General features: G+C 44.8%; 2 protein-coding genes across 11 annotated transcripts in view; both read left to right on the top strand.

The window, feature by feature from the left end:
• The first annotated feature begins 331 nt into the window (after positions 1-331).
• ZSCAN18 (zinc finger and SCAN domain containing 18) overlaps positions 332-14295 on the top strand; it is a 67237-nt gene continuing 53273 nt past the window's right edge. For 4 of the 5 annotated variants that reach the window (XM_064367416.1, XM_012473191.3, XM_012473194.3 and 1 more), the window contains exon 1: positions 336-419. The gene's annotated coding sequence lies outside the window, so the exon portion shown is untranslated. Of the gene's footprint in view, positions 420-14295 lie in introns of all 5 variants that reach the window. The other variant, XM_064367417.1, reaches the window with a different exon arrangement.
• On the top strand, positions 338-12414 carry ZNF329 (zinc finger protein 329). 6 transcript variants are annotated; one of them, XM_012473201.3, is made up of 3 exons: positions 364-419; positions 647-865; positions 9035-12414. In XM_012473201.3, exon 3 carries the CDS (start codon positions 9043-9045, stop codon positions 10666-10668), a length of 1626 nt encoding a protein of 541 aa, XP_012328624.1. In that variant the 5' UTR covers positions 364-419; positions 647-865; positions 9035-9042; the 3' UTR covers positions 10669-12414. The 6 variants fall into 6 exon arrangements, with proteins under 6 accessions (XP_012328623.1, XP_064223484.1, XP_012328624.1 ...); XM_012473200.3 differs by lacking the exon at positions 647-865 and having other exon boundaries at positions 338-419; XM_064367414.1 differs by lacking the exon at positions 647-865 and having other exon boundaries at positions 340-419; positions 8800-12414.

Raw genomic sequence — 14295 nt, 5'->3', positions numbered from 1 at the left:
CCACCGTGCCTGGTTCTTGGTATTTAAGTCTATTTCAACAAAGGACGTCTCTATTATAGATGAAATGGACATTCCTTTTGTTCCTTAAGGCAAGTTAGCCTCCCTACCACCAAGACAGACATAATCACAGCCTTGGTTGGTGTCTTGCCAAGGTATCGTTATATTTTTACTTCTAAGAGAGTATTTTGTGTGTCTGCAAAATTTCCAGAAATGATATCACGTTATGTCTGATTTATCTCATCTTTTTTCTTTTCTTTTCTTTTTTTTAAATTTTCAGACACAGTCTTGCTCTGTGGCCTAGTCTGGAATGTAGTGGCGTGATCTCAGCTCACGGCAAACTCCGCCTCCTGGGTTCAAGCAATTCTCGTTCCTCAGCCTCCCAGGTAGCTGGGATTACAGACGTGGACCACCATGCCCAGGTAATTTTTGTATATTCTCCTGCCTCAGCCTCCCGAGGAGCTGGGATTACAGGCACGCGCCACCATGCCCAGCTAACTTTTTGTATTTTTAGTAGAGACGGAGTTTCACCATCTTGATCAGGCTGGTCTTGAACCCCTGACCTCGTGATCCACCCGCCTCGGCCTCCCAAAGTGCTGGGATTACAGGCGTGAGCCATTGCGCCCAGCCAGGTTTCTTGTTTTCACAGGATGGCCACAGACCATGCCAGGCCCTAGTCTATCTACAAGGTTCAGAACAGGAAAAATGTCATGCGGCAGGGCGGCTTCAGGATCCCTTTCCACAGGAGAGGTCCTTGCAGCATCCAGGGCTGACAGTCGGGGGTGTGGTCCTCCTAACTGTCTGGCCCTTCCACATCACTGCTGAATGCTGTGCACATAGCAAGTGTCTAAGGTCTTGGCCTTGGCTTGTAAGTGAATGATTCTGATGTTTTCTTTTTTCTGATGTTTAAGGTGTGATGTTCACCTTAATTCCCTATGTCCCTAATTGTTAAGAATTTCCATTAGGCTGAGCTTTCCTTAAAGTACTTTTTGAATTTGTTGAGATAAAGGCTCTATTACTTGAATCTGAGAATATTTTGATCATGAGTCTCAATGAGATTTTCCTATATTACTTTCTGAATGTATTGAGATAAGGTGTAAGGGGAACATCTTCTACTTTAATCTGATAATATGGGGAATTGTATCAATGGATGTTCCAATGTTTCCTATTCCTACATTCCTAGGATAAACCCAACTTTGCCAGTTTGGTAACCTTCCATTGTTAGTTAAATCCCTGTCTGACAATTAATATCTCTATGTGTTCATTTTTGCTGTTTAAAAATTTTTATTGATTGATTGATTGAGACTGGGTGTTGCTCTGTCACCTAGGCTGGAGTGAAGTGGTGCTATCTCTGTTCACTGTAACCTCTGACCTCCAGGCTCTAGTGATCCTCCCACCTCAGCTTCCCAAGTACCTGGGAGCACAGGCGCATACCTGCATGCCTGGCTATCTTGGCTATCTTTTTTTTGTATTTTTTGTAGAGATAGGGTCTCACTGTGTTGCCCAGGGTGGTCTGAAACTCCTGACCTCAAGAAGTCCACCTGCCTCAGCCTCCCAAAGTGTTAGGGTTACAGCAGTGAGCTACCATGCCTGGCCTTCTTCTTGCTCTTTTTTAATGGTCCTTTTCATTAGTCTTTTCAAATTACAGACTTGGTTTTATTTTCTCAACTGTTTTCTTGTTTTTAGTTTCCATAATTTCTGCTGTGATTTTTTTTTTAACAAAGTCTTGCTCCATTGCCCAGGCTGGAGTGCAGTGGCACAATCTCGGCTCACTGCAACCTCCAGCTCTTGGGTTCAAGCACTTCTCCTGTCTCAGCCTCCCAAGTAGCTGGGACTACAGGCACGCACCACCACGCCGGCTAATTTTTGTATTTTTATAGAGACAGGGTTTCACCTTGGTCAGGCTGGTCTCGATCTCCTGACCTCAGGTGATCCATTCCATCTCATCCTCCCAAAGTGCTGGGATTACATTTGTGAGCCACCATGCCTGGCCTCTGATGTGATTTTTATTAACACTTTCCGTCCACCTCCCACTGGTTTACTCCATAGCTTTTTCCTGTAAGTTATAAATTGAACAGTGAGGTCACTAGTCTATAGTCTTCTTTTTTTTTTTTTAAGTCAGTTATAATCAAGCTAATGGTGAGCCCTAAAAGTACAAATACATAAAAAGTCCCATATTTTACATGTTTAAACTGTTTTTTGTTTTCTGTAATTACAAGGTGTTGAAGGTGGGGCTTACTCCTGAATCTTCTTTGTAGTGGTGGAGTAAGGTACATATTGTTCTGGAGTGTCTCTCACTTTGAGTTTGTGGTTTGTCCAATGAGTTTACAAATAGTAGGTTGTTTATTGTTGGAGGGTCATCAGTCATACAGTGAAGCCAATAAGACCATTCTGGGGACACCATGCTTTATCCCAGAATGTGTTACTGCCATTCATTTCAATGGTATATACAACCCATCAGTGATGACTTACAGAAAATCTGTAGGCAGACTTGGAGACCATCATGGCTGTTGACTTCCTGCTATCTGCAGCTTCAAGACCCACAGGAACTTCATCTTCAATCCTTTTTTTTTCCTTTCTTTTTCTTTTTTTTGGAGACAGTCTCACTCTGTGAAGCCTTGAACTACTGAACTTCTGAGCTCAAGTGATACGTCTGCCTTAGTTTCCCAAGTACCTGAGACTAAAGGCGCATGACACCACCACACCCAGCCAACTTTTTTTTTTTTTTCCTTAATAGAGACAGTCTTACTATGATAATCAGGCTGATTTCAAACTCCTGGTCTCAAGTGATCTTCCTGCCTTGGCCTCTCAAAGTACTGGGAATACAGGTGTGAGCCAACATGCCTGACCTAGTTTTCTTTTTAAAATATAGCCATTAAAGGCCAGGATTTTCAGTCTGGGAACTGTTAGCTGCATTCTCATTTGCCACATGTTCTGAAATGTGCTGTTTTCATCATTGTGTAGTTCTAGGTGTTTGTTTGTTTGTTTGTTTATTAATTTATTTATTTTGAGACAGAGTCTCGCTCTGTTGCCAGGCTGGAGTCAGTGGTGGGATCTCAGCTCACTCCAGCCTCTGCTTCTCAGGTTCAAGTGATTCTCCTGCCTCAGCCTCCCGAGTAGCTGGACTACAGGCATGCGCCACCATGCCTGGCTAATTTTTGTATTTTTAGTAGAGATGGGACTTCACCATATTGGCCAGGCTGGTCTTGAACTCCTGACCTCGCGATCCGCCTGCCTCTGTCTCCAGAAGTGCTGGGATTACAGGCGTGAGCCACCGCACCAGGACTGTTCTAGGTGTCTTCTAATTTCTGTCAAGTTTTCTCTTTGATCTGTCAATTACTGAGAAACAAGTTTTCATTTTGCCAAATAAATAGGGTTTGCTTTACTCATTGTTTTCTTGTGTTTGGTTTTCTTTCTGTTCCAGCTATTAACTTGCCACCTTGTAGTCAAGAGGCTGTGGTCTGGACTTTGTTGAACTTTTTCTTTGACCTGGTCAGTGTTAGCAAATGTTCCACTTGTGCTTGAAAGCATTTTATTGTAATTGGTCCATAGATTTTCATCCAGCTGTGTGATCAGATTGGCTAATTGCATTCTGTCCTGTATAACTCTTTCAGTTTTTCTGAATTTTCATTTTTTGTGTCTGTGTGTGTGTGACAGGAGTTTCACTCTGTCACTCAGGCTTGAGTGCAGTGGCAACATCTCGGCTCACTGCAACCTCCGCCTTCTGGGTTCAAGAGATTCTCCTGTTTCAGCCTCCCAAGTACCTGGGATTACAGGTGTGTGCCACTATGCCCAGCTAACTTTTGTATTTTTAGTAGAGACAAGGTTTCACCATGTTGGCCAGGCTAGTCTCAAACTCCTGATCTCAGGTGATTCACCTGCCTCGGCCTCCCAAAGTACTGGGATTACAGGCATGAGCCACCGTGCCCAACCTGAATTTTCATTTCTAAAAGAGGTTCATTAAAACCTCCCACTGCCCGGCGCAGCGACTCATGCCTGTAATCCCAGCATTTTGAGAGGCTGAGGTGGGTGGATCATCTGAGGTCAGAAGCTCAAGACTAGCCTGACCAACATGTTGAAACCCCATCTCTACTGAAAATACAAAAAAAAAAAAAAAAAAAAAAAAAAGCCATAGTGGCAGGTGCCAGTAATCCTAGCTACTTAGGAGACCAAGGCAGAAGAATTGCTTGAACCCAGAAGGCAGAGGTTGCTGTGAGTCAAGATTACAACCATTGCACTCCAGCCTAGGCAACAAGAGCAAAAAATTCTGTCTCAAAAAAAAAAACCTCCCACTGGCTGGGTGCAGTGGCTCAGACCTGTAATCTCAGTACTTTGGGAGGCCGAGGTGGGCAGATCACCTGAACTCAGGAGTTTGAGACCAGCCCAGCCAATATGATGAAACCTCGTCTCTACTAAAATTACAAAAATTAGCCAGGTGTGTGTTGGTGGGTGCCTGTAATCCCAGCTACTCAGGAGGCTAAGGCATAAGAATCACTTGAAGCCGGGAGATGGAGGTTACAATAAGCCGAGATCACACCACTGCGTTATAGCCTGGGCGACAAAAGTGAGATTCTGTCACAAAAAAAATAAATAAATAAAACCTCACATTATGGCTGGTTGCAGGGGCATGTGCCTTTAGTCCCAGCTACTCATGAAGCTGAAGCAGGAAGATGACTTGTGGTCTGGAATTTGAGGTCAGCCTGGGCAACATATTGATACTCCATCACAAAAATTCAATAATTACATTAAAACCTTTTTTAAAATTTAAGCATAATCTGAGCTGTTTGATCAGGAAAGGAAAACTCAAAAAACAGATAATCAAAATTTCCCACTATGTTAGATTTGCTGATTTCTTCTAACAAACCTGGCTGGCTTTGCTCTGTGTTTTGAGGCATCCTGTCACTGTTATATTGCCTTGTGATCCTTACTTGAAATTTTACTTTCGTTTATAAAGAGCCACAAACGCTTTTTGGTTGGCATTCACCTGTCCCATCCTTTTGTTTTTGGCTTTTATGTCCTTTTGCTTTAGAGATATCTGTTACAAACACGTTTTTTAATACGGTCTGAGGCAGTCTTTATCTGACCCATCAAGGCCATTTATAGTTATTGTAATTGGTGATGCCTTACCTTATACTTTCTATTTAGCCTGTCCTTTTTGTGCCGTTTTTTTCCCCCTTTATGAGCTTTCTGGATTGATTGGGGGTTTTTTTGGTGGTTTAATTCTGACCTGTCTCTACAAGGTTTTTCAGTGTTGCTCAGTACTATGGACATTTGGGGCTGGACCATTTTGTGTTGTGGCTAGCCATCCTGTACACTATAGGATATTTAGCAGCATCCCTGGCACCTAGGAACATCTGCCCCCTAGTCAGACTGACAACCCAAATCATCTCCAGACATTGCCAAGTATTTTCTCAAAGTAGAAACATCCCTGGTTAAAAACCACTGCTTTGTGACTTGGAAGTTTAATACTACATTTGTTCTTTTATTTCTGACTTGAGCAAGTGTAACATGAATCATGAAAAACCTGAGGACTTCAGAACATTTGATTTTGTTGCCTCATTCCCACGTCATTGGCCACTGTTGTCCAGTATATTAGTCCATCCCATTAATTCCAAGTCGTTGTCATTTCTGCATTTCATATGGTCAACATTGGATTAGATTAATTCCCCCCCACCTTTTTTTTTTTTTAAGAGATGGCATCTCACTATGTTGCCCAGACTAATCTCATAAGCCTGGGCTCAAGTGATCCTCCCACCTTGACTTCCCAAAGTACTGGGATTACAGGTGTCAGTCACCACACCCAGCCTACATTCATCATATTCATAAATTCCTTTTTTTCCTTTTTTCCTTGTTGGTTTTTTTTCTGAAGAACAACCTTTTCTAATTCTTACTGCTAGTATCCTTGAAAATGAACTCTGCTTTTGCTTTTCTGATTTCTTTTTTCTTTTTGAGACAGAGTCTCATTCTGTCATCAAGACTGGAGTGAATCATAGCACACTGCATCCTCAACCCCCAGAGCTCAAGCGATTCTCCCACCTCAGCCTTCCAAGCAGCTGAGACTGACAGGTGCATGCTATCACACCCTGCTAATTTTTGTATTTTTTGTAGAGATGGGGTTTCACCATGTTGTCCAGGCTGGTCTCAGACTCTTGGGCTCAAGTGATGTATCCACCTTGGCCTCCCAAAGTGTTGAGATTACAGGCATGAGCTACCACACCCAGCCTCTGAAACTTTCTTGATCTCACCCTTACTCTTGAACAGTAGTGTGACTCATAGACTTTTCCTTCAGCGCTTTGAAAGTAACCTTCTATTACCTTTGGGTTTCCAGTTTTTCTGCTAAGAGATCTGTTGTGATCATTTTCGTCCTTTACTAGTGGTTTGTTTTATCCCTGCTGGCCTTTGAGACCATCTCTGTAGGTACGAATTGATTTTCATTTATCCAGGTTTCTGAATCTCATATACCTACCACTGGAACTGCTTGGTGGTAGAATATACCTAATTTATGTTTTTGTTTTGAGACGGAGTCTCACTCTGTTGCCCAGGCTGGAGTGCAGTGGCACAATCTCAGCTCACTGCACCCTCCACCTTCTGGGTTCAGGTGATTCTTCTGCCTCAGCCTCCCAAATAGCTGGAATTACAGGCGCACACCACCACGCCTGGCTAATTTTTGTATTTTTAGTAGAGACGGGGTTTCATCATGTTGTCCAGGCTGGTCTCAAACCCCTGTACTCAGGTGATTCATTTGCCTCAACCTTCCACAACGTTGGGATTACAGGCGTCAGCCACTGCGCCCAGCCTGAATTTATGTTTTCACGGCTGCCACTAAGCTACCCTGCCAAGCACACAGACCACTTTACAAGCCCTCTTACCACATGACATCCCAAAGCTTTATATTATCATACTTCATTTTATTTGTACTCATATGAAATGTGCATGTTTTGTGTTCTTACAGTCACAGTTGGAATTTCCTGAATGACAGAAGGAGAAAAATCTTTATGTCTTCAGGATATTTGTTTTCCCTTCACGCAATGCATCTTTGATTACTTTGCTCATTTTCCTCTTTCTTTTTTGTGCTGTTCTGTAAGAACCCTCTATGGCTCTTGGGCAGTAATCCTTTGTCTCTTTTATGTCTTATTTTCTCTCCATCTGCCGCTTGCTTTTGCCTCTTACTGTGTCTTTTACTGGATAGAAAGTTTGAATGTTGATATCAGACTTTTGAAGACACAGCCTCTTTTGCCCAATTGGAATGCAGTTGGCACAATTACAGCTCACTGAAGTCTCAGTCTCCCAGAGTGCTGGGATTGCAGGCGTGACCCCCCGCCAGTGCTTGACCATATGTTTTTTTTTGGTTAAGCTTTGCTTATCAAAGCCTGCCACACTCATGAAGGCATACCACATAGTTTAAACTTTGACTTTTTGTTGTGGCCTGTTTCTATCTCAAATTTGAATACACATACATACGTGCATATATATTTAAATTGCCTAGACTATACACATATACGTATGTATGTATTCTGAGGCAAGGGTCTATTTTCATTTTACTTTAAAAAATAGTAGGCTGCATACAGTGGCTCACGCCTGCAATATCACCACTTTGGGAGGCCGAGGTGGGCAGATCACGAGGTCAGAAGATCAGAACCATCCTAGCCAACATGATGAAACCCCGTCTCTTCTAAAAATACAAAAAAATTATCTGGGCATGGTGGTGCACACCTGTAGTCCCAGCTACTCAGGAGGCTGAGGCAGGAGAATTGCTTGAATCCAGGAAATGGAGATTGCAGTGAGCTGAGATCATGCCACTGCACTACAGCCTGGGCGACAGTGCAAGACTCCGTCACAAAAAAAAAAAAACAACGAAAGCTTGGCACAGTGTCTCATGCCTGTATTTGCAGCATTTTGGGAGGCTGAGGTGGGATAATTGCTCAAATTTGTGAGGTTGAGGCTTCAGTGAGCCAAGATCACGCCACTGCACTTTAGCCTGGATGACAGAGCAAGATCCTGTCTCACTAAAGGAATGAAGAATAACTGAATGGACAACTGGTTGTCTTAATATTGTGAAGTCTGAGTGGACAAGGATGGTGATGGGGAGATTGATATGGATGAAGACACATTCAGCATTTACAGAATGCCCTTCATCCCCTAGCCTTGGAGACTGCCTCAAACATGATCCAGTTTTCATAAAAACCTTGCAGGGCAGTCATACAGTTTTTGTTTTGTTTTGTTTTTTTGAGATGGAGTCTCACTCTGTCTCCCAGGGTGGAGTGCAGTAGTGTGATCTCAGCTCACCACAACCTCCACTTACTGGGTCCAAGCGATTCTCCTGCCTTAGCCTCCCTAGTATCTGGGACTACAAGCATGTGCCACTACGCCCAGCTAATTTTTTTGTATTTTTAGTAGAGACGGGGTTTCACTGTGTTGGTCAAGCTGGTCTCGAACTCCTGACCTCAAATGATCCACCTGCCTCAGCCTCCCAAAGTGCTGGGATTACAGGCGTGAGCCACTGCACCCAGCCAGGTCATTGACTGTTCTAAGACTTAGATCCAGAACTTTTAGGTCTCCAGGCCTATGCTTTGTCCCATCCATGAACGCAGAACTTTGACCACAGAGCTGGGTAAGAATTGCTCCTTTAGTGCTGTTATTAGCTTGTTGTGAAGTCAAAGCTGTGGAAATGTGTATTGATGGGCAGTGCGTGATGGGGAGAACAAGGCAGTGTCTGTGACAGAATTCTAGGGTGAGCAGGGATGCTTGGGCTCTGGTCTTGCACATCTCAAACTAATCCTTTTGGTGATTATTTATCCCCAGGACCATTCCTTCTGCCTGCGCTCTAGGAAAATGAAAATGCTACGTGGGTCTTTTTGGATCTGTTTTTGGTTCTATTCCCTGGCTGTCGTTTCTCCTCTTCCTTGTATAAATTTGAGTTTAAAAAAGAAAGCAAGTAAAAAAATCCACATCTTCACACCTAGCCCATCATCATTGTCTGCTTCTCATATCGACATAGCTTCATATGCCTAAGTCTACGTTTTTCCTCTCTTTGCAGTTTGGGATATGAGATTGAAAATGACAACTCGGAATATTTCTGAAAGAGAAATACCCTGTGGTATAGAAATGGAAGGATTCACAAAGGAGGCTCCCTGTTTGTCCATTTTAGGTGGTGGTTGGGACTGTGAGAACCAGGAGGGACACTTGAGGCAATCAGCTTTAACTCTGCAGAAACCAGGGCCTCAGGAAACAATTTGTGAATACCCTAGTTTTGGGGAGCATTTGATTGCAAGCTCAGACCTTCCACCATCTCAGAGAGTTCTTGCAACAAATGGTTTCCATGCACATGACTCAAATGTTAGTGGTCTGGATTGTGACTCCGCCTTACACAGCTGTCCCAAAAGTTATGCAGCTAAGAGAACTGGTGACAGTGATGCCTGTGGAAAAGCCTTCAACCATTCCATGGAAGTTATTCATGGAAGAAATCCAGTGAGAGAGAAACCCTACAAATACCCTGAAAGTGTTAAGTCTTTTAATCATTTTACTGCTCTTAGTCATCAAAAAATAATGAAAAGAGGCAAGAAACTGTATGAAGGTAAGGATTTTGAGGACATCTTTACCCTGAGCTCATCACATAATGAAAACCGGAGGAATCTCCCAGGAGAGAAACAATATAAATGTACTGAATGTGGCAAATGCTTCAAACGGAACTCTTCTCTTGTTTTGCATCACCGGACTCATACCGGAGAGAAGCCTTACACTTGTAATGAGTGTGGAAAGTCCTTCTCCAAGAACTACAACCTGATTGTACATCAGAGGATCCACACAGGAGAAAAGCCCTATAAATGCAGTAAATGTGGGAAAGCTTTCAGTGATGGGTCAGCTCTGACACAGCACCAGAGAATTCACACAGGCGAGAAACCTTATGAATGCCTAGAATGTGGAAAAACCTTCAACCGAAATTCATCCCTAATTTTGCACCAAAGAACTCATACAGGGGAAAAACCATATAGATGTAACGAGTGTGGGAAACCCTTCACTGACATCTCCCACCTTACAGTGCATCTCCGAATCCACACCGGTGAGAAGCCCTATGAGTGTAGCAAATGTGGAAAGGCTTTCCGGGACGGCTCGTACCTCACCCAGCATGAAAGGACTCACACTGGAGAAAAGCCCTTTGAGTGTGCAGAGTGTGGAAAATCCTTCAACAGAAACTCTCATCTCATTGTGCATCAGAAGATCCATTCTGGGGAGAAACCCTATGAATGTAAAGAATGTGGGAAGACTTTCATTGAGAGTGCGTACCTGATCAGGCACCAGAGGATTCATACTGGCGAGAAGCCCTATGGCTGCAACCAGTGTCAGAAACTTTTCAGGAACATTGCTGGCCTCATCAGGCACCAGAGGACTCATACTGGTGAGAAGCCTTATGAGTGTAATCAGTGTGGCAAAGCCTTCAGGGACAGCTCCTGTCTGACCAAGCACCAGAGAATCCACACTAAGGAGACCCCATATCAGTGTCCAGAATGTGGGAAGTCCTTCAAGCAGAACTCTCACCTGGCAGTGCATCAGAGACTGCATAGCAGAGAGGGTCCCAGCCAGTGTCCTCAGTGTGGAAAAACGTTCCAGAAGAGCTCCTCCCTTGTCCGACATCAACGAGCACACCTGGGAGAGCAACCCATGGAAACATAATGATTGGGGGCCACATGATTCTTCCAGTTTGTTCTCACACCTGTGTTTAGGAGGCGTGTCTTAGATGTGACTCCTCTCTGGTCAGTAGAAAAGAATCCTTTAAGCTATTCAGTGAATTGATGAATGTGAGACATTGCTGAGCCACAGTGTGAAGTCTGCTCGTTGGGGAACTTGGGAGACAACTTAGGATGTTAGTAAATGCAGAATAGTTACTGGGGATGATTCAGTCTGTACCAGAGATGACAGCACGTACACTGGAATGAAACGTGCAAACCATGAATGTGACACTAACCTAGGGTATTCACTCACCTCCACATCAGAATGCGTAGCTAGAGAGAGCCTGTGAATGCATTCAGAATGTGATTGATATGAGGAGCCCTGTAGTAGGGAGTTTCCACCTTATTGTACATAAGCAGACTCAATGAATCAACTTTTTTTTTTTTTTTTTTTGAGATGGAGTCTCGAGCTGTTGCCCAGGCTGGAGTGTAGTGGGGCAGTCTCCACTCACTGCAACCTCCCCTCCCGGGTTCAAGCAGTTCTCCTGCCTCAGCCTCCTGGCTAGCTAAGATTACAGGTGTGTGCCACCACGCCCAGCTAAGTTTTTGTATTTTTAGTAGAGATGGAGTTTCACTATGTTGACCAGGCTGGTCTTGAACTCCTGACCTTATGATCTGCCTGCCTTGGTCTCCCAAAGTGCTGGGATTACAGATGTGAGCCCCCGCGCCTGGCCTGATTCAGCTATTTGTTTGTTTGGTTTTGGTTTTTTTGAGACGGAGTCTTGCTCTGTTGCCAGGGTGGAGTGCGGTGGTGTGATCTTGGCTCACTGCAACCTCCACCTCCCAGATTCAAGCAACTGAGTCAAGCTTTTTAAATGTAATCAGGAAGAGAGGCTGTTGGCAGCGTCTCTTACAGTGTTTTCTGTATCAACAAAGGTGTACAATTAGAGTCCACACGGTGCTGCAGTGCACATCACCACAGAATGTTTGAAACTTTGCTGTTTCAATGTATTTCTGCGTTATACTCTACAAGAATGCTGAGGACTTGTTGCAGGAGGCATCTAGATGAATAAATTACCTGTGAATGAACAATGAAGTCGTTCTTCCTGTGACTGAAACAAGCAGGCCGGGTTTGGTGGCTCATGACTATCCCAACACTTTGGGAGGCCGAGGCAGCTGGATCATGAGGTCAGGAGTTCAAGACCAGCCTTGCCAGCATGGTGAAACCCCATCTCTACAAAAAATACAAAAATTTGCCAGACATGGTGGCATGTGCCTGTAATCCGAGCTACTCAGGAGGCTGAGCGGGAGAATTGCTTGAACCTGGGAGGCAGAGGTTGCTGTGAGCCAAGATCCCGCCACTGCACTCCAGCCTGGGTGACAGAGTGAAACTCCATCCAAAAGGAAAAAAAAAAAGACTGAAACAAGCTTGTGCTAAGATGGAAAGGGCTGCTTCCAAGAGATGTGGTTTGTTGCTTTAGTTGCTGAAACAAAAATACTGAGTTGTTACGTTTATGTTATCACCCCACCACTACCACCATGGTGGCTCATTAGGATGGTCCAATTCAGCCACTGTGAACCATTGTAAAGGTTTTATTGCCATGTTGAAAATGTTTATAATATGGCAGAAAGAGGCATAAAATAGAAGATTTACTATTATTATAGCCATATACAAGATATGTGCACATATGGATGTAGACTGAAAGGGGATGATGGAGAAATAAAATGTGGTTTCCTTTGGGGACTGGAATTTTGTATGGTATTTGTTCTCTGTTACAAATATTTCTTAGCATAATGATTTGGTAATAAATTAAAAAGAGAAGCCATAAAGAGGTTAATATGGGGTTTCTCTGGACCTCCTTTAGTATTAGGGACTGGATCAGTCAACAGGTAGGCTGTAAGTGTGGATGGAGGGGCACTGGGCAGTGGCTTCTCTGGAATCAGCATCCCAAAGCCCAGGGCATGAGAATAACTTCCTTCTCTGGGACCTGGGTTATAAGGGGGTATCAGTGTGGAGGACAGAGTGGGTCCCAGAGAATGGGGAACAGGAAGCCATAGACAAATTTGGGATGACTTTGGAGTGGCCCTTCCGAGGCAGTGCAGTACTGGCCAAGTGAAACTAGTCAAGGTGGATGACACATCCTTGAAGCCCTGTGAGTGAATCCCCTTGGGATTTTGCCTCTAGGAAATTCCTCTGCTGGGAGTATGGACAGATGCCCCGATAGTGAAGATTAGTGATGAGTCAGTCCAGGACTGGAGTGAGCCAGGCCCATTTTATTGGCAGGATCAAGATTGATGTGTGTGTGACCTGGTGTCTCCATGGTACTGGTTTTCTGAGGTCTAGATTCTCAGCCCAGCTGGTGAGAGGCTTCAGGCAGCCATCCCTCCTTCCACATGTGTCTTTTCTGGTGTCTGGCGTCAGCTGTGGCCTCCATGGCACTTGCTCTCTCCTATGAGGCAGCCAATCGGGGTGGGCCTCTGTTAGCTATGTCACAGGGCCCATCCTGATGCCTCTCACAGGGCAGCCAGTCCTGAGAGAGGAATGAGTAGGTAGGTAATGGAGGCAGGGAGGGGAGAAGGGAAGAGTAGCTCTGAAAGAGCATTTAGACAAAGCCCCCTCCACACACACTCATTTGGAGATGATGATCTCATGGTGAGAGGTGCATGGGCAGGTAGGACAAGCAGGGACCCTTGTTGAACCATCTGAAGTCAGGTTGGGGTTGTGCTGTGTCCCAGGGTGAGGTGATGGACGAAAGGCGACCAGGCTGACTTGTGTTCTCCAGAGGGTTGTGTTTGAGTATAACCCAGTACAGAAAAGTGCACCACAGACTTGGCTTGACACAGTGAAAATCATGATCCCTTGAGCCCTCTGACCTTGGGCTTTTCTCTGTCATTGTAGGATCCAGTTTGAGCAAGATGTTTGGATGGGCAAAGTGGCTCACACCTGTAATTTCACCACTTTGGAAGGCTGAGGCAGGAGGATTGCTTGAGCCTAAGAGTTCAAGACCAGCCTGGGCAACCCATCTCTGCGAATAATAATGAAAAAATTAGCCAGGTGTGGTGGCACGGGCCTTTAGTTCCAGCTTCTCAGGAGGGAGAGTCAGGAATAAGACAGAAGGATCTCTTAAGCCTGGGGGTTTGGGTCTACAGTGAGCTGTGACTGCACCACTGCACTGCAGGCTGGGTAATGGAGTAAGACCCTGTCTCAAAAAAGAATCCAATAATGGCTTGGCTCTGTGACCCCACCCAAATCTCATGGAATTGCAATTCCCAGGGTCAGGAGAGGGACCTGGTGGGAGGTAAATGGATCAATGGGGGCAGATTTCCTCCTTGCTGTTCTCGTGATCATGAGTTCTCATAAAGACCTGCTTGTTTAAAAGTGTGTAGCCCTGGCCGGGCGCGGTGGCTCAAGCCTGTAATCCCAGCACTTTGGGAGGCCGAGGCGGGTGGATCACGAGGTCAAGAGATCGAGATCATCCTGGTCAACATGGTGAAACCCCGTCTCTACTAATACAAAAAATTAGCTGGGCATGGTGGCGCGTGCCTGTAGTCCCAGCTACTCAGGAGGCTGAGGCAGGAGAATTGCCTGAACCCAGGAGGCGGAGGTTGCGGTGAGCCGAGATCGCGCCAT

This window comes from Aotus nancymaae, unplaced genomic scaffold (genome assembly GCF_030222135.1).
Source record: "Aotus nancymaae isolate 86718 unplaced genomic scaffold, 86718_ANA_hifiasm-v0.15.2.pri h1tg000069l, whole genome shotgun sequence".
Classification (NCBI taxonomy): Eukaryota; Metazoa; Chordata; class Mammalia; order Primates; family Aotidae; genus Aotus; species Aotus nancymaae.
The sequence above is the reverse complement of the archived record's forward strand: the minus strand, read 5'-3'. Positions and strand labels throughout refer to the sequence as shown.